The 27,506-nt window shown below is 30.6% G+C and overlaps 1 protein-coding gene across 1 annotated transcript in view; it reads left to right on the plus strand.

Moving 5' to 3' along the window:
* Positions 1–27,506, plus strand: part of LOC145311921 (spondin-1-like) — a 100,117-nt gene that overhangs the window by 70,323 nt on the left and 2,288 nt on the right. The window contains exons 30-31 of the mRNA XM_080150968.1: positions 14,081–14,200; positions 27,280–27,337. Of these exons, the coding sequence (XP_080007094.1) occupies positions 14,081–14,200; positions 27,280–27,337 (178 nt within the window). The remainder of the gene's footprint in view (positions 1–14,080; positions 14,201–27,279; positions 27,338–27,506) is intronic.

Here is a 27,506-nt window from a genome sequence, read left to right on the forward strand (position 1 = left end):
TTTTATTACTAAATAAAATAATAAAAGAATGGAACACATAGAATGCTTTGTTTATGTCGTAATTATATCATATATATAACCGCTTTTACGATACATTTATTGAGAGGCTGCGCCGATTGTCTCGCGGTATATCATCTACGCTGTCTGTATCTTAATTTTATGTGTCTTCATTTTATTGTTTTGTTGTTAGGTTTGACAAATTATTTGAGGATACACACTTCTTAGTGAAGTGAATCAAGCAAAGTAAGCTTGGTCAGTTTAGACAAACTAATAATGCAATTTTCAACCTGTCTGTAGCAAAGGGTTATAGTAATAGTATAGTGGCTGGAAAGATTACTACAATAAAATGGTTTTACTTTATTAAATTACATAGAAGATGCGTTGTTGTTTATCTTGTGATTGTATTTGGCTACTTTTTCAATTTATCTAATCGAATATTTTTGTTATACTGTCAACAGTATATCAATCCAAGATAACCAGCTCTACTAGCGTAGATAGAGGTCTCTAGGTCTAGAGTAGAAATATAATGAATATAGTATACATGATTATGTTGACAGGGGAAAAATTGGCTTCAATTTGGGTTGCTCACATGGACATAATTTATTGGTCAGTTCGTTCATCCAGTAGTGATTGATGGGGGTGATCGATATTCTAGCCAGCTACAAGTTTCACATGATAATCATAATAATAAAAAATTAATTTCGATATTATTCTTTGGATAGAAACATATTACAAAAAAAATGTTTAAAAATGCTGGGTATGCCCTTGCTGACATCGGGTAAACCATGGATATTATATACCATACATGTTCCATTTACATATCAACTCACAATGACCATGCTAGTGATTTTTAGGCATAAAAATATAGAAATATTTACAGTATTCCAAAATCAGATAAATAAGATTTATCACATAAAAAATTGTTGTCAAGAAGGTTAAAAATTGACATGTTTTAAATGGACATTCTGGTAACAATTTTATAGAGTTGTTACACTTTTAAATTGTATCTAACTATTACAGGAATCCCTATGCCATTTTTTAAATCGATAGGACAATTCTAATACGCCTAAATTAACGAAAATAGCTTACGGACCGACCCTAATTATGTAAATCTTCACTTTTAATATTTTAATATCATTTTGTCCCGTTTTAGTGCCTAGTGACCAGAGAATACCTAACCATTTGTTAAGTGTATTGGATGCCCCACAACAAATATCTATATATATGTATGTGTATTGTATATAATCAGGAACTGAGGGGTTATTAGGCTGTTTATTACACTAGTCCTCAAAATTTTATAATATTTTATTTGTTGACTCAACAACTTTGGAGAATTTTTAAAATTTTGATTGGTTGGTTTGTTAAGTTCAAACATTTCAATCACTAATTGTAACTTACAGAGGGGTTGTTTATTATCCTACTGGATGAATGAACTGACCAATAAGTGAGGTACATTTTAGCAACCTAAATTGACGACAATTTTTCCCTTGTCATAATATCCACGTATATTCTTTATCCATAATTTTCAATGTGTTGTAATATTTGAGTTGATATTTACGTCAACAATGAAAAACATACATCAGGAAACGTCAATCTACAATTTTACATTATTATGATAAACAATAATTTATATTTGATTGTACCTTCCCTCCGTGGTGTTATTCTGTACACGAACATTTAGACAACAATATATTTTATCAGGGCTATAGGGAATGCAATATATTTATCTAAAACAATATTTTTTGGCGTTGTTATATCAAAGGCCGTGGTCATAACGTCGATAATATGTTGGCTACTCAGACGTCCAATGGTGGAAGTAAAGGGGTGTATAACTCCCCCCTCCCTTCCTCTCATTTTACTTCCCTCAAAATTTCATAAAATACATTAGATTACTCCTCTCAAATCTTTGAAAGCCCTCATTTTACTCCCGTCAGAATTAAAAGCTTGGACGTGCCTAGTTTATTACTGGTAACCACAATCTTCTAATAAAAGTTGTTTTTCTTATACTAACATTAGAACGAAGACCTTATGTTTATTTAATAACAGCCACAAATTTTCGTGATTGTTGAGCATTTACAACATTGTTATGCAGTTTGACTTTATGAAAACACTTGAAATAAATTACCCTCATATCAGACATCAAGACAAATTTTGGCTCCAAGTTTTGGTGATTAATCTTATAGGCAATACCACAAATTTAGTCAAAGGATTGCTTAAATGATTTTTGAAAGATAGTCTTTTTAAAAGCGATGCTTTTCTATAATTAGGGTCGGTCCGTCCGTCTGTCCGTCACAGTTAGCTCTTTTCGTTAATTTAAACAGGTTAAAATTGTCCTATCGATTCCAAACTTTGCATGATGATTCCTGTAGTAGTTAGGTACAACTCTATAATCAATACCAATGTCGATTTTTAACTTTTTTTGACAACAAAATTTTGTATGGTAAAATTGTCTGATTATTCTGATTTTTTGAGAACTGATTCCTATTACAACAAGGTACAATGTTATAAGCGAAGACAAAAATGTAAGTATGTCCATAAACAGTATCATCTATTTATGCAGTTTTGCAACAAATTTACTTACAATATTGTTTGTACTGCATTAATATTCTGCTAATTCAGTTCTGAAAATCTACAAGTGTTAATAGCTTGTTAGAATTGTCCTATTGATTTAAATTCCTATAGTACTTTTTACGATTTATATAGAGTAGCAACTCAATAATCTTAACCAGAATGTTTATTTTAAACATGTTGCTTTTTAACCTTTTGACAATTTTTTATGTGATATAATTCTATACATCACATTTTTGCATACTGATTCCTTATAATAATAGGGTACAATGTTATAAGCTAGGCATCTCTATAATCAAGTATGTCCTTAAACAGTATCCAGTTTTTGCAAGAAATTTACTTACAATTTTATTTCGACTTTTACATTTATACTCTCCTTATTAAGTTCTGACACTACATAAGTGTTAATGTTCGTTTGTCCTACCGTTTCTGAACTTCGCTTTTATAGATGTTGTCGTCCTTATTTTTACTATAAATCTACATCTTAGTTCATTCTGTAATGATTTCGCTAAAAATTCTACGAAAATAAACAACATAGTACATATAATTTCATTGCTTGTTTGAGATTTTGAGATTTTATCTGTCATGAAAACTTAACGTAGATACGATATTTAGTATGTGACTTTAGCTAATATGTGTAAGCTATTTATCATCGTACCTATCTATAATATGTATTGTGAAAGATATGTTAAACAGTGAGGGTATTGTGTCGTTTATTATTTACTTATGCGGATTTTCTAATATAACTATTTGTAGTTTTTTTCTCTTAAAAATACTGTTTTTTTTCTTTATATGAATTTGTTTGTTTTTTACTGAATATACGAATAAGAGCTCAATATTCAAGCTTTTAAAATCCAAATAGTTGATTTAATAACTTTTCCAACTTATATACTTACGATTATTATTTACTTATAATGCTCGGGTTTACATCTTAGTGTGGATAGGGTTGTGGGGAATATGGTGGGTCCACGCATGAGGTGCATGATCAAATATCTCATGATTTATCGTTCTTAATTACTGACGACTTTTATACAGTGGGAGGCGTAGTGAAACAAATTAGTTGGGGGGGAAAAGACCAATTCAACGGTGTGCGGTCATTTCCGCATATTATCACATAAGCATATTGTTTTATTAATACACAAAAGCAAATTAAATTAGAAGTTGTATACAGTAGTGAGTGTAATGGATCTAAAGGGATAAGACAATGGCTGATAAATTAATATACATCCCCGATGATGATACTTAGAATAACCCCTTATGTAGATTAAAATTTGTGGTTAAAAAGTGTGAACACTCAACCTATTGATGCAACCAATTCAAATTGACTCAATCCCCAAAATTGTTAAGCTAATAAATAAGAAAACGTTATTTAAAACTTTGGGGACTATTGTCATTGCCCACTCTTTCTCTGCTGTACAAAGTTTATACTGTGTTAACAAGGACAAAAGGGATGAAAAGTAGAAAATGTTTTTTTTCGTGAAATAAAAGAAATATATTTTTTTCATTAAATAAAAAAAATATATTTTGTATCATGTATATCAAAATATTGTAGATCCTAAATAAATTTAGCTGAGTAATTTACCACATCGTATTATAGACATCTTTCCGTGGATAATAAGTGAAAACAAGGTTCCAAATGCCTGAGCTAACAAAACTGGTGCTAATATTATGATATTTACTTACTACTCATTTAAAATTTCTGTAATATTAATAGTAATAGAGTAGTCCCGCTACTCTAAATTATTTTGTTTTATACCAACTAAGAACTAACGGCAAATTTTCAGATATTTAAATTAATTTTTTTTTTAAAGAATTAATTAATGATTATTAAAATCTCAAAAGCTTTTTTTCTAAGTTTGTTTCAAAAATTAATTTAAATACTATGAAGAAAAAAAATACTTTATTGATGTACTTAATTGCTTAATGTACTTTTCTTCAATTTATACATGGAAACGTTTTATGGGGGCGTTGTTCAAAAAAGTGGTTTAAACACCACCAATAATTAAAATTTAAACAAAAATAAAAATCTGTATATTAATGTATTTTATATACATAGATATATTTAAATCTTTTATTACAAGCGACTTTAGATAAAGTATCAATTAATTCACATGCGTCGCATGTGTTTGAATGTATTCGCATCAATGTAAATTATGTTTGCAGGGATAAATGGAGTTGAAATATGGATCTTGAAATTGTTGGCGAATTTTATCTATTATTTAGATGTCTGTCAACCCTTAACGGTCGGGGGGTGGGGGCGTTTTTTTTCTATCCTGTTTTTTCTATCTCATTTTCCATTTTTTCCATCCTGTTTTTTCTATCTCATTTTCTGTGTGTGAAAGATAAAGAGCCCAAACTGCTTGACTGTTTAAGTATGGGTATGACACATAAATGAGAGTTGGAATTTTTTGAATATCTCCATCCTGAAGGGCACAGGATGCCAGCAAACCTGGCAGGGTCATCCAGGTAAAGAGCAAAAATATTTTTTTGACTAAAGCATTTTATCATGCCAAAATACTAAAAAATCCTCTAGTAGTACATCCTTATATAAAATACAGGTGTTCAAGTCACTTTCAGGTTCCAGGTATGATCCTGCAGGTCCTGATCCTCCAGGTCTCCAGAAATCTTTAAAAGGCTCCTGTGGCCGCAATTTTTGACTTAGAGACTTCAAATTTTAAACTTAAGATTTTCTTACATGTCTACATTACATATTAAATTTCATGAAGATCCGCCGCTGTTTTCCCGCCGACCGCCGACTGCGGCGGCTTGCAGCTGCCAAGTACAGCTGCGGCCGCAGAAATTTATATTTTGATATTTCTAATGTAAAATTTACATAAAGATAAACATTTTCTGGAAAAAAATTTTTCTTCTAGCTTCAAAAATAAGAAAATTACAGCCGTTTGAAATTTTTAAGTAAAAAAAGACCTAAAAACAAAGGTTGTTAAATAAAAGGGTGAAGGAACCGAAAATTGACTTAGACTTATAAAAGGTCGGAAATTCATTATCAAACAGGGGTCTTGCACAAAAAAATTTAGCCCTCTAGCTCTGACAGGAACTGAGATAATAAGGGGGGCGTTGAACGCCCCCCCCCCCCCCCCCCCCCGACCGATTAAGGTGCAGAAAGGGGCCCGACTGTAAAGGGTTAATGTAACTTTTTTACTACATTTATTTTTAATTTTTTATATTTTTTAGGTATTTTCCTTATAGGATTTCAAACAGAGTGATAGATTAACAGGGAGAAAAAACAAAGTGAGTTGCAGTGTAGATTTGCTTTTAAAAATTAGTTTATTTGCCAACATTTTCCTGCCATTCAACTTTCTCCTCACACTCAAATGGTTAAAGATTCAAAAATAAAACAAATATATTCTGTTCAAGTGTACTCTGGTTGAGAAAAATATTGGAAAATTAATCAGTATTATTCTGTTAGTGAGTAAATTCATATCAGCTTTTTAAAAGCAAAGCTTTTATATAATTAAAGTCTGTCTGTCTGTATGTAAGTTTATTATTCTGGCAGAGTTAGATCTTCTGGTTAAATTAAACAGGTTAGAATTGTCCTATTAATTTCAAACTTTGTATAATGATTCCTAAAATAATTAGGTATGGTTTTTGAATTGTAGCAACTTTATAATTGTTACTAGAAAGTACATCTAAAACATGATGATTTTTTATTTATTCAGCTAATTTTTGGGATTCTGATTCCTATTACAACAAGGTACATTGTTATAAGCAAATCATCTCTATAAATAAGTTGAAAATGTCCTTAAAAATTCTCCTGTATTAAAGAAGATTGCAACAAATTTACTTTACTTCAAATTTTTTTAGACCTGTGTTTAGTATTCTTCTTATTAAGTTCTGATACGCTACAAGTGTTTATGTTCGTTTGTCCTACATTTCAGAGGTTTTCTTATATGGATGTTGCCAAATGAGGAAGTCTGTAATAAGATATGCGCCAAAGGGCAATAATAGGTAAATTTTGTTAATTTTATTATAATTCATGTATAATCATATCCATATTCCATAAACAAATTTAAGGTGGGAGTTTGTACACTTACAGATTTCATCCTGGGACTTTCCCTCTAGGGGCTAGTGGAGCAAAACAGCTCTAGACAAGCCAATTTTGTATGTAGTCTATTACTGTAATCATAAACATATAAAAAACTTAATTGGCGTCGGCAACCGCCGTAAACGCCGAAAATGGCGGTTTTCGTTATTTGCCGTTTTTTGGCGATGGTCAGAAAAATATTTTTTTGTTATGTAAACTAAGAGTTTGTCCTAAAATTTGGTTATTATAGCTTTAGAATTGGCCGCTCTACAGCTGTTTTAATATTTAGCGGCTGGCAAAAAAAATGAAATAAGGGGGGAGGGGGGACACTTATAGGTAATGAAATTCAATAGCAAATTTTGCCCTGGCTTGTTTATCTAGTTATCAACCTAATTCTTTTTGTAAGCTCTCTTACATGACTGGATCTACCCATAAAACTTTAAAAATTTAATTTTGTGACTTTCCCTCTAGGGGCTAGTGTGGCAAAAGAACCCCCCAAAACACTAAAAATTTAGGTTCTGAGCTTATTTTTAGAGATATTGAGATGATTTTTTTTTCCAGAAAACTTTTTTAACATAACCAAACTAAGTAAACATTACAGATTTCATTTTGAGACTTTCCCTCTAGGGGCTAGTGGAGCAAAAGACTCCAAAACAGTAGAAATTTTAGTTCTAAGCTTATTTTTAAAGATATTGAGATGATTTTTTTCAGAAAACTTTTTAACATAACCAAACTAAGTAATCATTACAGATTTCATTTTAGAACATTCCTTCTAGGGGCTAGTGGAGCAAAAGACCCCAAAACACTGAAATTTAGGTTCTGAGCTTATTTTTAAAGATATTGAGATGATTTTTTTTTGTAGTAAACCTTTTAACATAACCGTACTAAGTAATCATTATAGATTTAATTTTGGAACTTTCCCTCTAGAGGCTATTGGAGCAAAAGACCCCCCAAACACTAACATTTTAAATCTGAGCTTATTTTTAAAGATATTGAGATGATTTTTTTTTCCAAAAAACTTTCTTAACATAACCAATTAAGTAATCATTACAGATTTCATTTTGAGACTTTCCTTCTAGGGGCTAGTGGAGCATAAGACCCCCCAAACACTAAAAAATTAAGTTCTGAGCTTATTTTTAGAAATATTGTGATGATTTTTTCCAGAAAACTTTCTTAACAAAACCGTACTAAGAAATCAATACAGAATTCATATTGGGAATTTCCTTTTAGGAGCTAGTTGAGCAAAAGACCCCACAAACATTAAAAATTTAGGCTCTGAGCTTAATTTTAGAGATATTGAGATGTCTGTCCATCTGTCTGTCAGTCTGTCCATCAGTCTGTCAGTCAATAATACTTTTAGGAAAATGTGATTTTCTAAGCTGCCATTTAAGATAGAAGGCTAAAATTTTTTGTCAACATTTAATTTGTTGAAAAACTGCTTAATACAGGATAATGTTTATGAACATACTTACATTTTTAGGACTTGATTATAGAGTTGCTTCGCTTATAACATTATAGTTTGTTGTCCCAGGAATTAATACACCAAAAATCAGATCAATCGGATGATTAGATCACAAAAAATTTGTTGTTAAAAAAGTAAAAAAATCAACATGTTTAAAATGGACGTACGGACATTTTGGTAATGGTTATAGAGTTGCTACGCTTTCTAAATCGTACCTAACTATTAAAGGAATCACCATTCAAAATTTGAAATCGATAGGACAATTCTAACATGCCTAAATTAACGAAAAAAGCTATCCGTTACGGACGGACGGACCGACCCTAATTATAGAAAAGCTTCGCATTTAAAAAGAATATTTAGCAATCCTCATAAGAAAATAACAGGATGTTTGTTTAATAGGGGGGAACTTCAACGCCCCCCCCCCCCCAAACCTATTAAGGTCCAGAAAGGGTACCGACCGTTTAGGGTTAAACATAGAGTAAATTCGCTACTAAAACTTAAACTCTAAAGTCATCCTAGATGTAACACGAATGTTATTTAGTTTCCTGCGAAGTTGTCTCTGATACAACCGCTAATTTTTAAAATCAAATTAATGTTTTTGAAATACAAAATAATAATCCTTTAATAATTTTTAGTGCATTTAAATATAGAATGTAAATATTCTAAATAGAAAAAAATAATTTCTATCTAGGCGTTGCAAAGTTTTAAGTTCGCCAAATTTGAGATATGCCAGAAAGCCGGACCCACCTTTTTCCCCACAACCGTGGATAGTTATTTATCATATTATATATAGCTTTTCGCGGATAATAAAATCAGTTTTATTAGCCCCAAGTGGAAAAATGCCAAGCTTACAAAACTAAATTAATTTAATTATATTTATTTTAATACTTGTTGAAAATTGTCTATATAAGGATGCTACACATGATTTTGATTATGGCTGAGAACCGGTTCTAGTCAAGTGGATATTAAACGGTTTCGAAGCCGTACAAGAAAAAAAGTTAGAACATCCGCACAAGTAAATACAAATACACTCATATTCCCAGCTGTCTTAAGTAGAGAGTGTAGACTTTTACCGCATGCCAGTAAATCCTTTTCTTTGCGTAGACTTTTTTCTATTTTTTCTTATAAATAATTGATATCGTGTATTTTATCTGTATTTATAGGCATCGCAGTAGTTTAAAGGCACCTCTAATAAGTGAAACTTGTAGCTGGCTAAAATAACGAATGTCATTTTTGCTAATTATTAAACCATGTACCATTTAAAGTTATTTAAAATAATTCATAGCTTAATTTGATCTTTTAACCTTTTTAAGGTATTGTGAACAGTAGAACATAAACCTTGGTCTTTTTTTTTAAATGAGTAATAAAAAGATTTTGAAATTTTTTAAAATAGCCAACGTTTGAAATGAAGTATTAGACATAAATTTAAGTTTTAAAATCCTTTTCAGTGTACATATTGCAGTATAACTTGAAATGATTATTAAGATTTACTATTGCAGGTATTTGCATTAAACTTTTTCGTCTATTTTCTCAAATATTTCGCAATTTCGCAGCTTGCATAGCTTTTCCAATAGTTAAGGATGCTGTAAGCGTTCTTAGTTACACAACGTCAATATTATTGTAGCAACTCTATAATGTTACCTTAAAGTCCGTATGTCCATTAAAAACATGTTAATTTATAACTTTTCTGACAAAATTTTTTTTTAAACAATGATTCTTATGACAACAAGATATAATATTTTAAGCGAAGCCTCTCTATAATTAAGTCCCAAAATGTAAGTATGTTCTTAACAGAATCCTGTATTTACCTTATTTTGGAACAACTTTATAAACAGTCTTTTTTATATTAATGTTCTACTTATTAAGTTTTGATACATTAAGTTTTAATGTTCGTTTGCCATACCGTTTCAGAGATTCGCTTTAAATAATGTCATCCTTGTTTAATTAATTTTACAAAAAAAAACGCGTCGCAGAACTAAAAAATCCAGGTGCAACATTCAATGTAAGAAAAGATTTATTTATCCAGTGATATATAACAGATATCTTTCATTCCAGAATCTACAGGGTGATTATAGAAATTAATTTTCAGTACTGCTTCGAGTCGATCCAGGATTTGAACTGGTTCTCAGCCATACTAAAAAATCATATAGCATCGTATTACAGACAATTTTCCACAAATATTAAAATAAATCCTAAAATTATTGCCATTTTTAGCCTGGGCCTTCGGCACCTCGGGGCTAACTAAACGGGTTTTATCTTAAAGTTTTTATTTTTAATATCCGTGGAAAGCTGTCTATAATACGCAGGGGGAATGGCTTAAAGTTCAGATTTTAAGATATTGTTTGTATGATTAAAATAATTTGTCTTAATTTAAAATTTAAGATGAGAATATATTTAGAGTTGCATTGGTTAAAATCTTTAGGCTTCTCTATAATTGTTCCTGTCTGTATGCTATTCTGTAATGCCAATCTCTATTTTAGTTATTCCTAACTTCTTATAACCTAGTCTTTTCTTTACTTACCCTTCTATATCCCAACCCCCCCTTCTCCCTTCTGTCTTCCCCTTCTTCCACATAAGCATTAATAAAAAAGGAGATAATTGATCCACCATAATGTATGTCTTATACATTAGGCTTTAGTTTATGCCCTAATATTTAGTTGATAAGGTTGATTGAAAGCATTAGAATTGTTATTTATCGCATCGTATTATAGACAGCTTCCTTGGATATTAAAATGAAAAATTAGATTAATATTGGATTTTTATTCTGTAATATTAGAAGAAAATTTTCTGTAATATGATGTTATACATTATTTTTCAGTATGGCTGTAAACTGGTTCTAATCCTGCTGATATTAATTGGTTCCAAAACCATACTGGAAAATGTTTCCAATCGTTATAAGCATAATAGATATAATATGTCTAAAACTATCTCCTAAAGTAGTAAGATCATTTATGTATATGTATTTTTTGGCTTGTAAATTTCAGAAAATAGTTTAATGATATTTTTTATAGGGGTTGGTATGTCTGTTCTTGTCTTTTTTCACTTTTTATAAAAACTAATCTTATTATACTTATATCTTATTTTTATTTATTTTGATTGACCCTGTGTGTATGTATATGTATGTATATGTGTAGAATGTGAAAGATAATCAAACAGAGGACAGATAAAATAATCACATGCTCAGACCTTTCATTCAAATAGAAAGGTAAAGAAAAAACAATTTTACTTTGATATGCAAATGTAATATAAACAGTTGTATTCTTACTTCTTTGTAAGTAAATTTATAGCTAACATTCAATAATGTAAATATGGATAAAGAGAAATAACAATGGAAGATTGTTTAAGACTGGAAAGATTAAAATCAGACTAGGAAAGAAGGTACATATTTTATATCTTTCTATGATTTTCGAGGATAAAAATTGATCACATGTTGAAAGTTTTTTCCCAGAATACATAATTACTCATTTTTACGTTAATATCAAAAAGTTCTCCTTTTTATCCCCTGTTAGACCTAGAATTGATATTTACTCCAAATATTGGATTTATTATTACTTGTATCTTACACCAAATTATCATGTACACTAATAAGTGAAACCTGTAGCTGGCTAAAATAACGAACCCTCTTATCCACCTCATTTACACCATTCTACCCTCCTACTGGATAAACAATCTGACCTAAAAGTAATGTCAAAGTTAGCAACCTAAATTTGACGACAATCTTTCCCCTGTCATTATATCCACGTATATTCTATATCCATACTCAAAATGGAAAATTGAAAATGGCGTCTACATTAAAGTAAATCAATTAACTTTTTGGTATGCCAATCAAATCCATCCATCTAATTAGTTAAACTAAAAAATATCTTACTGGCTGTGTAAGAGGGTAGAGTATTGAGTAGTTTGGCTACTCAATAATGATATCAGTACAACCCTTATCCCAAGCTCCTCTGCGGAGAACTTTATACAGTGACTTAATTTGGTAAAGTCAACCTTGATCTTTTCCTTAGTTCGAAGTAGGTTGTAATTTGGTATTTGCCCCCCTCATTCAATTTCCGTAAAAATTTTGAAAAAATACATTAGATTACCACCCTAAAACCTTTGAAACCCCTCATTTAATCCCTCTTATAAAAAAGCTAGTACGTCCCTGCCCTTAGCAGTGCTTAAATATACTAAAGAGCCTAAACCTAATCCATAACACCAAAAACTTAGAAACCATGGTTAATCAATCAAACAAACTATTTTGGCATATATAAATCCTAGAAAGAAAATATGTTGATATAACAACAACAGAAAAGTTTAACTAGAACATACTTGGACAGCAAGGAAAGAATTTAATAAAAAATTCCGTGTGTGCGCAATTTGTGAATCCTTATAATAAATTTTCTATTCTAAATGTCAGGTATGCAATTCTTTATCCTAATACAGGATGTCCAAAAAAAAATAATCTTAATTTCTCATTATTACCAAATCTCTTTGTCTTAATAAAGGCTGTACCAAACATTTGTGATTCTGATTGTTGACATTAAAATGCTATAATACTCCTAATGCAGGATATCCAAAAATATTTAATCTTAATTTCTCAGTTTTAAAAGATTTATTTATCTTAATACATTTGTGATTCTGTTTGTTGACAAGAAATATTTAGGGACATATGAAAGTGTCATGTGTGACGTCAAAACACATCTAAAATGGAACGATGAAAGGAAAAGTTGGGTAAGAAACCCATGAAAAAGAAATGGATTATAGACATATTTTTATGACATCACAAATGATACTTTCCATTGTCCCATTTTTTTGTATTTTTATTAGTTTTCCATAAAGAGAAAGATATTTCAAAACTGAATACTTGGGCTTGTTTATGAGCTGTTTCAGTATCTATTTTTAAAGCAATTTTGATAGAGTTAGGGCCAAATACCTAATTTGTACATTTATTTACATTTAGCAAATTAAGAAAAACAAATATTTTGTGGACAACCAGTGGTTTATATATAATTTTATATTCAGGATGCCAGGCTAAATAATATTACAGAAAGGAGAATGTCCATATTTTCACATATTTCATAATTTGAATCTAGTGTAGATCACGGCGAAATGTAACGATTATCTGCCAAAATCTATGAAGTTTAAAGGTTCATACAGCCAAACAGTGAAATGTATAAATTAATTACACAATTTTAACTGCCAAAAGAAGTTTAAGAAATAATCTAGTTTAGTCATTACTCTATAATGCACAATTATCCAGCAGTGCACTTAAATGCGCGAAAAAGACTTAATTTACAGTTGAAATTTTTCTGTTTTTCATTGAATATTGGCTATTCTAGATAGTTAATAGGCCTTCTTATGCTGTCTGAAACAGTGTGTGGTCAGTGTTCTGGCAGCTAGCAGCCTTTACAACTTATAGATTTTTAGAAATAATCGTTGACAGAAACATTTTACTGTGAACTGCACTAGATACCTTTACTAGAGTATTTTAAATGTAAATGATTACACATTTAAGTTTACAATGAAAAGAACAACAAGGAAATAAAATAGCAAAGTTTGGTGAATAAATATTTTTTATTAGATACTCTAAAACTAAGGTATGTCCCAACCTAGTTTGAAAACTTTTTATTGTTGATGTCATTCTGGCTATTACAAGAGTTTCTGTGGTTATAAACAAATTGTCGTAATTTAGCTTGCTAATATTGACAGTTATTGGTCAGTTCTTTCATGAGGAAGGGGGTAAAGGGGGTGGATGGTGGTATCATTATTTTAGCCAGCTGCAGGTATTACATGAAAATCTGGTGCAACATCAAAGTAATGATAAATCGATTGAGACATGCTTATCCTTCATTTTAAGAGGTTTGGTGATTGTAACATGCTGACATGTTGTAAGAGGTCGCGTGATACAAGTTCGTTCATGGGGGGATGGGGTAAAGGGGATTATTATAGCCAGCTGAGAGCATCACCTTATTATATACATGGAAATCAGGTGCAACATCCAAGTAATAATATATCTTTTTGTTTAGGACATGAGCATGAACCTGATGGACAAGGAGGATGAGGAGATACTAGAGGAGGAGGAAGACACAGGTCCCAAACAACCATTCTGTCTGGAGGAAGCTGATCCGGGGGTTTGCAAATCAGAGGTAGGTTGACAATTATAGAGAAGACATGTAGTGCTTTCATAAAAAGTGCCATTTGAGCACAAAAGCCTCATCTTTATTTTGAAAATAAGGAGGTTTTTTTTCCTATGCTCAACCCGTGCGTGGTGCCCTAGCCCTGCGTGATTCCCAGTACACAATGTAATCTATCCTAACCTGACCTAAAGTAATTTTAAAAATTTTTGTTATCTTCTTATGAACATAATCCCAAGATTTTTATAAAGTTTAAATATTTTGTAGTTAAATAATCTTTTTAATGTGCCACTTTGTACTTTTTAAATTTCAAACTTAAGTTGATATAATGAGAATTATTAAAATATTCTTTGAAGCATTAAAAAATTAAGATTTACAAGTAATGTAAGTAGACTCTTGTAAATATTCAGTGATCATCACCTACCCCTTTTTTTAATTGAACCAACCTAACACAAAAAGAACAAATATAACATCTAGGGGATGAAGGGCAGTAAAATAGCCTAAAACTTTTCAAAGACTTAGATTAAAAATTAAAGGGCTTAAAATCATCCTAAGTAAAGCTTCTCTAAAATGGAGAACTCAGTCGTTCCTGTGCTGCTGTGCTAATTTGACAAATTAAAAATAAGGTTTGGGGGGGGGGGGGGGATAACCATTTACAATTTATGGGAAATATTACTAATTTGTTTGTAAATTGTTAATTGCAATAATTCACGAAATTTGTGCACATTTATACGGAAAATGCAAAGTAATTAGTCATATATCTGTATTTATATTCAGGAACAGAAACTTTTAATTAGGAATTTATTTGATATTTAAGAATCAAAATTACCGTATTTTCAAGTTTTTTTTACATATAGGTAATAGACTTGTTGTAATGGCTATATTCTATACTAGCCAAGAGCGCGCTATGAGCGCGCTATTGGCTGCGCGTTGAACCCGGTATTAGTGTCTTAGAAATTATCTTAGTGACGTAACTAAAAACGAGGGATTAGAGGGGAGGTGGGAAAGGTAACCCCTAAAAAAGAGATGGATAATAGAGGTGATTGATAATTGATAATTGATAAAGAAAATGTAGGAAATAATTTATACTCTCTGTACTTTCTACCATAGATTAATTAATTTGTATTTTCTAGACAAGGATGACAACATCCATAAAAACGAAGCACAAAAATCAGAAGGTAGAACAAACGCACAATAGCTAGAGTGTCAGAACTTAATAAGCAGAATATTAATTTTGAAGTCTAAATGAAATTGCACATAAATTTGTTGCAAAATTGCGTAAATATAGCATACAGTAAAAGGACATACTTCCGTGCAAAATTTAAAATCAATAGTATAATTCTAATATGTCTAATAAATGTTGTCAAAAAAAGGTTGAAAAAAGTCCGCATATTTGATTAAATTTTTCTTAAAATCCGCATATTATGTTGATATAAACTATAATATATTATCACTAGCAGTAACATCACTAGAAGCTTTTAGGGTGGTAAGGGGGAAAGTTCATTCTTCCAATTTTCAATTTAAGTTTTAAAACAAAAAAGTAAAATTGCGGAGATGGTACTTTTTTTCTAGGTGTTATTTTTTTTGGAGAGTGGAGAGCCCTCTTCCTAAATAGTTATAAACTTCTCTATACCTATAATAAGCTTCACTGTAAAGAAGAACCCTTTAGGTTCAGCGGTTAACAAGATCCGTTGCTACAGTCAAAAAAAGCTTAGCTTACTAATTTATATAATAGGATATAATAAAGTCTCTTTGTTTGTTTGTTTGTCTTTTCCTTTTAAAATCTAGAAAAATAAATTGGTTTATTAAATTGGACTCTCTCCTCCTCAAGTGCCCCAAGAGGCCTCTAAGGCGTAGCCGCTAGTAATAGGATACAGTAACAAAATGCTAATCCTTATATCAAAGTAAAAGAATGTTTGTGTGTGTGTGTCTATTTATATGGAAGGATCTTCCTAACTAATATGCTTCTCCTTTGCAGGGACATAGGTCATAGGTCATGGGAAGGTTTATAACTATTTTAGGATAGGGTACCTGCACCCTCACGCGCTTAGAAAAAAAACCACCAACATTTTTTAAATTTTTTTCTTTTAAAACTAAATTGTCCTTTTAAGTATATCTGTCAGACAGACAGACAATAAATATATGGAGCAGATCTGTATAAATATAAGGTATCTTGACTAAAACTTACAGCTGGCTATCTAAAAAAGCAGTCGTGAAAATAACATTTCTCCAACAATAAGGTTTTTTAAGCATGACCGACAGTCAGACAGACAAAATAATGTATAGAGTAGATGCAGGGGGGGGAAGGGGTGATTACTTGAGGGCACCCTCAAATTTTGGAAGTCGTTAAGTAGATGCACATATATCTTGGGTATAGTCCCTTTCATGACAATGCCTCTTAAGGGACGTTTCTTGGTATTTTCACAGTAGATTTTATCCTATTTCTAGCCACTGCGGGGGGGGGGGGCTCTATCCATGCAGGGCAATCACCTAACCTAACCTAAAATAATCCATCAAAAGCTACTGTAAAAAAAATACATTAAAACACCTCTTAAAAGACCTTTTCACTTAAAATTTCAGTTGTCTTTCTTCAATAGCAGCCAAAAAACACACAAAGCATGTTTTAAATGGACGTACTGACTTTCTGTTAACAATGATAGAGTTGCTTTCTAAATTATACCTAACTGTCATAGGAATCATCATGAAGAGTTTGAAATTGATAGGATAATTCTAACATGTCTTGTTTAATAATCTAAAATCAATTAATAATTTTATCTAATTTCAATTTCAATTTATCTATGAAATAAATGTAAAGCTGTACAGGTTAAGGCTACTATCTGACTCAATACATTTCTTTTTCTCCTCTTTTTAGCAACCGAATGAAAGTAATTCTTTTCAATTCCAGATAATTATAAGAATTGGTAACATTTGCTTAGATATTTATTTTATAAAAACATAGCAAAAAAATAATAACCGTATTATAATACAGGTATTAAATATTTATATACAAACAATAAAATTGAATATGAATAAAAATTAAGGATAGATCAATCAAATAATAATTATGTACAGTGTCAAAGGACTAAACAATCTTGTGAGAGGTAATATAACTTATGCATTTTAAAAAGATATTTGTTTAATAGACTGATTATTTAAAGACATATTTGTTAAATATGTTGCTCTACTGGATATCATTACCCTTGTTAGAATGTACCATTCATAAAGAAGGTTATTTTTTAATGGCAAAACTGTTTAAGCTAGCTTTTTTAACAATTACGTTCAAATTCCGTTAAATTTATTGATATAAATAATCTAATAATTGATTGTTTTGTTTTTATTCGTAATTGTCTTTTTTATATATACATTATTATGCTTAATTAAAAATTTCTGATAAACATCTCATTATATTTAAAGAAAAATTAGCTGTCTCTAAATTTAATATAGAAATAAAATTATTATGGAAAATCAATTGATTCTTCATGGTAACAGTTATAAGTTATAAAATACAGACGAATTTATAGATGTAATCTTGAAAAGATAGCTTTAATTTAAAATGATAAATATGCGTTATTTTTACCAAAAACTAGACAAAACCCTTTTTTGTTGTTGTTGATAGCAATATCTTATTTCTTTACTCTCGTTTATATATAGTTTTAACCTAATATCTTTTGATTTAATTGTTATTGGTTTAAAATTTTGACTAAAAAGCTGGCTTAAAAAATAGCTCATATGTGATAAAATATATAGCATTTTGCGCTAACTTATGAGATGTTTATACAATAAGTATAATTATAAAAGCAAATATTTGAAAATTATTTAAAATCATTCAATGTTTAATGTAAGATTAAGCCAATTATTAATCACGAAATTACATATAGTTTTTTTATTATTTTGCTAAATAATCTATAAAATATTTACACATTGTAAGTCAACTCTTGAGTTATGTAAGAAGTACAATATCAGATGATAGATCTTATTTCAATTTTGAAAGATAATTTTATAAAAAAAAATAGAAAAAAGTTGATTTTGTTTTTTAAAAGTGAGCAAAAATAATGTAGAATTTTTAGAAATATTTTTAATATTTTTTAAAAGCACAAAAAACCTTGATTTCAGGCCTATATTAACAATTCTTAAAAATCCTAGTAGTATCGACACATCCTATTTTTTTTACGTCACTAAGATAATTTCTAAGACACTAATACCGGGTTCTGCGCGTTTCTTTACTATCTTCTGATATATTATTTGTAGGATCAAAATATTATTTTGTATTTCAATTATTGTATATTACAAATATTAATTCAAATTAATACATCCTTGAATACAATGTTATTTACATAATCATCAATTAATGCAATTTTCAAATTTTCTGGTGATCTTACTCTTGAAATTTTTCAAGAAAAATCGTGGTGAAGGCACCACCTAAAAAATTCAATTCTTTTATTGTCTTATCCCCAACTAATAGCTATTTATCCCTGACTATTAACCCTTTACTTTCATTGTCGTATACCTGACTATTAACTCTTTTCTTCCAATGTCTATCACTGCCTTTTAAATCTTTTCTTTCATTGTATTATCCCTGAATATTAAACTTTTTCTTCCATTGTCTTATCTCTGACTAAGAAAGTAAGAAAAAAATCAAACTACAAATATTCATATTTTTAAAAGATTTAATGTCCCTCTCTATCATCCCTTTTCTTCCGTCTCTTTATTAGTTTCATTATTTTATTTAAAAACATATTTATAATTTTGCCTCTCTTTTTAAAAAATATTAAGTATGGGATCCTACTATATTTTTAAAAATTTTTTTTTAGAAAAAGGAAACATGTTATAAAACTCAAAATGTTGTGTTGCGATAATCACGCAACTCCCAAAATGTTAAATGTAAAATCACGCAACCCCCCTGTTTTTATTTACCCTTCAAGGAAGATTTCTATATTTTTTTTAGTGTACGAAGCATTCAAAATTAATTAGTGGGATTTTAAGTTTATATTATAATGTCTCATCCCTCCCTGATAAAACTTTTCTTTTCAAAACACAAATCTATAACAATTTCAGTATTCTAAAAGATTCCTTCTTCTATTGCATTGGCTGAGTGATTTTGAGGGCTAAGGCGTCTGCTTATATAACTATTAGAGGCCGCGTTCTAAAATTATCACGCGATTGGCTAGATTTATTCAATGTTTTATTTACTTTCTTTTGGTTTTACAATATATAAGATTTTACACACAAAAAATTATTGTAATAATATCCTTGTTTATTATTTCCATTATGCAAAAATTATGCCCACCAAACCTCCGTTTTTAACACAGCATGAGAGAGAGAGAGAGAGAGAGAGAGAGAGAGAGAGAGAGAGAGAGAGAGAAAGAGAGAGAGAGAGAGAGAGAGAGAGAGAGAGAGAGAGAGAGAGAGAGAGAGAGAGAGAAAGAGAGAGAGAGAGAGAGAGAGAGAGAGAGAGAGAGAGAAAGAGAGAGAGAGAGAGAGAGAGAGAGAGAGAGAGGGGGTATTGTAGAAATTCCTATTTCTCTGTTAAATAGATTTGCTCTAGCAAAACTTACTTTATTTTTATTATTATCACCTAAATTTTTGTCTAACATATCTTTATACCTACTGTCTAGGGCTCAAAGCGGCAGTCTCATGTTAGAAAGGTTTTCGGTTCTATTCCTCCAAGTGTTGAAACCGAATATTTTTAAAACCTTGTAGTAAGTATGAAGGGTTATTTTGATTGTAGATTAAGAATTCGATAACAACTGAACTGATTTAATTCTTCTTTTAAATCCAAATTTTTGAATTTTTTAAAAAAAACTAAAATTATAACTGGTGGTTGCTTGACCTCCCCTCTCTTTTCCCACCAAAAAATAACTAAAATCACCCTACCCCCAAAAAACACTTCGGGGATTAGAACCTGGATGATAGATGGTTCTCTGCAGTCACTGTACCAAAGAACTATTAGAACTAAATTGTTTTAGTAGAAAATCTGTCCTATTCTTACATCAGTAAATAAAATATGATGTCCATTTGTTTGTCTATCTGTTGGTACAAAAAGAATCTTGCTAACCACTAAACCGATATGGTGCTCTTATACAGGATAGTTTCTTATGGGCCCTCGGAAGGTTTATAACTATTTTGGGGGAGGGTATTATCACACTGCCAAAAAAATCACGTTAGAAAAAAATTACAATCCACCCCAAAATTAAAAACTTAAATTAAAAATGGAGGTTAATTGGCCTTTCCCCCCCCCCCCCCTCCACCCCACCCAATAAAATCACAACTCCCCCAAAAATTTGATGAAAGATTGGGGGTTTGAACCGGAACTCTAGATCTTACGTTACCGGTGTTTAACCTCAGGGCTATTGGCACCACTAAATTTTATTTTGAAAATTGGTCTAATTGTAAACAATGAATATATAAATAAAATATTGTCTACTGTGTTTTAATATTAATTTAATTGAGTTCTTCTTTTTCTAGTATCGCTTCTGGTGGATAAGAAGCGGATATCAGTCATACTGATAAATTATTTGGGATCATATTCTATTCAGTTTTTGTTGACATCGGTGCAAAAAATATCATTTTTAATCTTACTTCTGTACATTTTTATATCCGTGGAAATCTTCAAAAAATTTGTGTTTCTTGGCATTAAATATGTCTATTTTCTCCTTACATTTAAGCGCCGTCGTAGCTCTGTGGTAGAGTTACAGTAAAATTTTTCTTTTAGATTTTACTTTATCTGTAGGTCGCGTGTTCAAATCTCCGCGGTCAAAGAACAAAATTATTTTTTTTTTATTTTCTGAAATTTTCTCTCTCTCTTTCTCTTTTTCTCTCTCTCTCTCTCTCTCTCTCTCTCTCTCTCTCTCTCTCTCTCTCTCTCTCTCTCTCTCTCTCTCTCTCTCTCTCTCTCTCTCTCTCTCTCTCTCTCTTTCTCTTTTTTTAATTGCTTTTTCCAAGATTTTAAGTGACTTTTTAAAATTGGTTTTATTTTTTTTTACTTACGATGTTATCAATGTTAAAAAATAATATTTTTGTTCACTGAGGTGGTTTTAATCCGATATGCTTCAGACTGCTGGGATTTAAACTTTAATTTGAACTTATCCACTGAGCTACAGAGTAGATTACAATGAGTGAATTTAAACAATGAGTGTTGAAAATGTTGTCTACTTTGTCTTTTTCACCAAGAATGTTCGGTTGTTTTCATAGCTCATTGACTTAAATTTTACTGTTTTATACCTATTCTTCTTTTAGAGGTTATCGTGCTAGTTGGAAGGTTTTAACTCCGTGTCAGCTAATATTTTTTTTGATTAGAGAGAGAAATGTTATGAAAATGATTATGTTGTCTTTTTTCGCTATACTTATATAAAAATCACATTAAATTAATTGTGCCGCTGTAGTCTTGGGGCAAATTTTTACGTAACTTATCTAAGAATTCCAGTTCAAATCCCGGCAAGTAACTTAAAAGATTGTAGCTATCATCCATATAATAAAGTAGCAGGATGTTTGTTTGGCTCTCTGTTAATTTATTTGCCAAAGAATCTCACTAACTACTGAAACAATATAGTTCTCCTTTACAGGTTAGCTTATCATAGTTCCTGGGAAGGTTTGTAACTATTTTGAGTGAGGGTTCCACCACCCTCCTAAGAATAAATTAAAACCAATTTTTGAGCCCTTGCCTTTGGCATTTCGTGACTAATTTAACTGGCTTTGATCGTGTAATTGTACATATTTATCTCCGTGAAAAGCTGTTTATAATACAATGCATAACTGGATAGTCAACGTTTTTTGGAAAAATTCTTTTCTTTTTTAGTCTTGTGGTTAGCGTCAAAGTGTTACAGGATCTAGGATCTGTTACAGTGGTTGCAGGATCTAGACCGTGCAGGAAAAATTATTATTTTATTATGGGACAAGTGACGAAGCGGCCTTAGGCCGCCTTAGGGTCCGAGTTATTAGAAAAAAACAGAGGGATATTTCAAATTATATAGTAGCTTCTCTACTAAAAAATATTTTCTATCTTATTAGATTTTTATTAACTTCACAAAGTTTATGGATGTTATCATATGTTTCTCTGTACTCTAATTGAAATGTTTGTCTGTCTGTAAGAAACCGTAAAGGAGTAAACGTGAATTTCTCTTCAGTTATTAAAGATAAATGGCTGGAATTAAAAAAACATCCCCATGCTGATGATCATCCAGTATAAAACTTACTTTGTCCGTCCGTCTGTTGGAATGCTTTGATATGCATCTACTATCAAAGATATTGTATAAATTCTATTGTAAACCTTTCCATGTTTTTTAGCTTTACTAAGGACTTATAAATGATGTCATCCTTGTTAAGCTTTAAAATTTCTTAGATTTTCTATATATTCTATAATTAATCCTATCAAGAGTAAAGGCACATCAAGTGTAAACCTTGGTGGGTTAGGGCCCCCTGCAAGAGTTAGGCTTATGGGAAAAACCTATCCCTTCTAATTTACAATTTATTTATAAAATATGGAAGTGTATTTTCAATGCTTGATATGTACTCGATATGGGAAAGCACCCTAAACCTTACTTTGGCTGTCCTTGCTTAATTATTATTAAATATATACCCGGATATCCGGCTGATTTCAAATGCCGGATATCCGGTAACCGGCCGGATATCCGGCCAACGCCGGATATCCGGCAAATATCCGGTTATCCGGCCAAATTACCGGATATCCGGCCGGATAACCGGCCAAATTACCAGATATTAAAGTAGTAAAAAAAAATTTCTTCAGAAATCTTATATAAATTTACATAAAGTTAAACTTATTCAGAAAAAATGTTCTTCTAGCTTCAATAATAAGAAAATTATAGCCATTTAAGATTTTAAAAAGCAGAGATTTTTGGTGTAAAGTATAAAAAATTATAGAGCCGGATATCCGGCCGGATAGTTTCAATATCCGGTATCCGGCCGGATATTGAAAATGGCCGGATATCCGGCCGGATATCCGGCCCAACCCTAATAAACGCAGAATCGATATGGTTCTCCTTTACAAATAAGCATCCATTATATAATTTACCTGGTCTGTCAGTCTATCGGTAATGCTCTGATGGTCATTTGATTGATAGAAAGATGATTTTTCTCAGGTAAAATTTTACAGGGCGATGAGCACCTACTCTACATCTCAATTGGCCGGTCAGTCTGTCTGCAGTAGTCTAGAGGCCACACATTTTTACCGTCGACCTGACAGTATAGTTTTTAGTATTTCCAGGGAAGACTTTATTATCTTAGCTTCTATTCAAGTTTTGTATGATTTACAACATACAACAATAAATAACTAATCAAAATATTTTATTTGTAAATATATTGTCAATTTGGTTTCGATGTCTCATTCTTAATATCTAATCTACTTAACTGATTGGGTTCTCTATTTTATATAAACTTAACATCGGTCCCGTGATGGTTTTAGGCTATTAAATTTTTAGATGTAAGTCTTGGGATGGGTTTAAGCTTTTTTTCTAGTCCGTAGATAATAAAGGGCCAAACGCTAATAATATATAAAAAGTTTTTTTGTCTGAAGGTTTAAATCTCAATAACTACTAAAGCGATTGGGTTCATAATTTTAGGTAAGCTTCAAATAGGTCTCATGAGGGTATAAGGCTATTTCATTTTCAGATGGTTTTAAGCTATTTTTTCTAGCCATTTTCTGCCACTTTAATTACAGAGCCCCTGGATGCTAGGTACGCATCTGCTAGGTATGCATTTTTTTTATTCAGAATTAAAAATATGGATTTTGTTAAAATTTCCCTGACAATTCCTATGCCCTTTTTTATGGGGGGGGGGGGGGGGGGTCACTGTATATTCACAGGGGAAATATTAGAAAATAAATATATTAACTTGCATATAAAGATTACTTCAAGTTCAACTACTTACGTTAGAATTTCTGTCCGGATGATTTTAGTTATTTATTTTATAATAAAAGCCTTTGATACTATGAACATTCTGCCTTAGCGTTTTCTTGTTTTTTTTAAATCTCTCTCACACTCGCTTTTTCTTCCATTTTTCTTTTGATTTCTTTAATTAATCTTCAGATACATATTTATAACAATGCTTTTTTTCATTTTTTCAAAAATGCAATTTGAATTATGGAATTTATTTTCCAATATATATTTTTTTATATAACCGTCATGAAAGGGTTAAAATGTTTTTAATTTTTGTTTGTAAATCTGAACACATTAAAAGTGGCGCTAGAATCAATTTATTTTAAAACTCAGTTTTCTTAAATTTACTATATTATGAATTTAAATTTTCTGTTTTAAGAATAGTAATTAAATACTTCAATATTATTTAAATAGCAACATGAAATAAAAAAAATGAATTTATTCTTAATAAAGTAAAATATTGGGTCTTATCGTTCTGGGCAATGAGAGTTTATTATGGATTATTGGAGCACTATGAGTTATAAACATTAATCCCTTGGAAGACTTGAGCTCATTTATAGACATTTATTTCCTATATAGATCTGACATGGATCTTGAAGCAATAAAGTAGGCTGTTTTGTAAATGTTAAAAATTGGAAGAATCTATTAAATAAAAGTTATCGCAAATATACTTAGTAAATAATAGACATCAAGTTGTTCTTCCTTTAAAAATAACATATAACAGTAGTGCTTCGAAACTGATTTATGTTCGTTGGATTATAACCGGTTCTCAGCCATACTGAAAAATTATGTGCAGAGTACGGGAGAGAGAGTATTGTATTCTATACCTAAATTTTCTTGTATAATATCTTATCTTCTTTAGTGTAGGGGTTATCGCGCTAAGGTATGGATAGGAAGATTGCAGGTTCAAATCCTCCAATGTTAAAGTTTTACTATTTTATCAATTGTCATGATATCTACTCTCTAAGCAAATTATAAAAAAGCTTTTTTATATTTTAAGTGAATGTTGTTATAATGTAGTTTTTAAAAATATTATTACTTTTACCAAATATTACTTGTTATCTCAGACATTGAAAATTATATTTTGAGGTTGGGTAGATTCGAACACACAACCTTCCAACTGGAACCTCACCTCTACCCCTGAGCCAAAATGACAGACATGAAAATCCATGAAATTTTAAAGTATACTATAAGAAATAAGTTTTTGTTTACTATGTCTTTTTTCACCTCTGATAATTGGATTCTTTCATAGCTTAATTATAGAATGTTGGTTTCCTTATCCGTGAGTACCGGGTTCGATTCTCTCCGAGAGGGGCGGGGTTTTTGTTGATGTTAAAAATTGGAAGAATTTATAGAATAAAAGTTGTCGCAAATATAGGTATTAAATAACGGATATATTATTACTTGATGTTACATCAGATTTTCATATTCTCCAATAATGTGAAACTCGGAGCAGGCTAACGATGCACTCCGTCCAACCTCTTTACCCCATCCCATCCCCTTATACTGGATGAACGAACTAACCAATAAATGACTTAGCAACCTAAATTGATAATAATTTTCCCTTGTCTCATTATCCATGCATATTTTCCATCTATTATCTTTACAATGTTAAAATATACTACGTGCAGCTTTAAGACAAACTTTAAGGCAAATTTTGTCTTGAAAATGTAACGGTTAAAGGTACATAGACCTGATGATTTTTATATCACTTTTGACTAATTTCCTTATGTTTTATTTAATTTTATAACATTAAAAAAAAACATATCCTTGTCATGGTCGGATAAATAAAACCATTTTTTATTTGAATGCAAGTGTAGAAGTCATACGGACTAAAACATAAAAAATTATTAAATAAATCCCACTTTTTATTTAAAATTGTAATAATCCCCCCCCCCCCCCATCCTGTGAAGAACAACTTATTTTGTCTTAGCAGAATCAAACTTTAAAACCGAGAGAAAAGTTTGAAGAATTTTTTTTCTGTAGATTTTATGAAAATACATCAAGACTGATTAATCGGGCATGTAAAGGAACTATTTGAGTATCTTACGTCGAAAAAAGGTCTATTTTGTAAGCATTTTCAACAGAGTTATGACCAAATATTGATGAAACATATATTAAGTTAACGGACTTTATTGTGATTTCAGAGGCAAAATAGTTTTTCTGCTGCCATATTCCTTTTATCCTAACTATAAATGTTGTTATGCCAAATGCTTTTTGTCTGTTATGTGAAATATTGGCTTGTATACATAATACTAAATTATAATTAAACTATTAATTATTGTTATCATTTCATGTGTAAACATAATAAAAAACTTGTTAATAGCCAATTATAAAACTGATTGATGTTTTGACTTCTAAAAGAAATAGCTAGATTCATATTATTACAGTTTTTATAGAAGTAAGGTGCTCTTCAGTTTGTTTATAAATAAAGCTGTTATTTGGTTAGATTTCTTACATTTTTAATCTATTAGTCTAACTTTTATGACACTTATTATAGACAGCTTTCCGCGGATATTAAAAAGAAAAATCATAAAATAAAACCAGTTTTGTTCGCTCCGAGGTACCCAAGCCCACGGCTAAAAAACTAGTATTAAAATTATGATTTTATTTTAATATAAATGGAAAATTGTCTGTAATACGTTGCTATATATATGCTTTTTTAATATGGCTTAGAACCAGTTTTAATCCAGCGGATATAAATCGGTTTCGGAGCCATACTGGAAAAAGTTTTAGATTTTATTAGACATAATCCTTCTCGTTTAGATGTCACCTTGTTACTTAATTCTACTTGCCCTTATTGAAAATGCTGTCATTTGTCTGTCCGTCTTTCAGTAAGCAAAGCAGTAAGTTACCAAAAATAGAAGAATGGTTTTTTTTGGGTTAGTTTTTATTTATATTGAAGACATTTTATAGGGTAATATAATTACACTAGCGGCTTTGCCCCTAGCCTCTAGGGGCTTTGCCCCAAGAGGTAATTAAAGAAAAAAAGTTACCTATGGAGATGCCCCCACAAATTTTAAATAATTTTTTAAAAAATAAGTACCTGATTAGAAGCCCCCACACCACCACTAATTTTAACTTTGTATTATATTTAGATATGTTTAAGGTTTGTCTTTACACAATAGGACAGTAATATTTTTTTTTTCATTTCAAAAAGGCATCAGTTTTATGAAAACTATTCTTGTTTTGTTTTTTTAGTTCAACCGTTGGTACTACAGTCCATCTGAGGGTATCTGCAAGGAATATACATACTCTGGTAAGGAATATTTATGATACAAAATTATGGTCTCAATCATTTTAATACAATATTTACTTATCTATTATCTTCTCTTACCATGCATAAATAACAAAAGTTACAAACCAAAAATGCATAGGGAGTTGTAAGTCTTACACAGTTATACTATCCTATGAAATTCATGACTAAC

Source organism: Acartia tonsa, chromosome 2 (genome assembly GCF_053477335.1).
Source record: "Acartia tonsa isolate MP-2025a chromosome 2, ASM5347733v1, whole genome shotgun sequence".
Lineage (NCBI taxonomy): Eukaryota > Metazoa > Arthropoda > Copepoda > Calanoida > Acartiidae > Acartia > Acartia tonsa.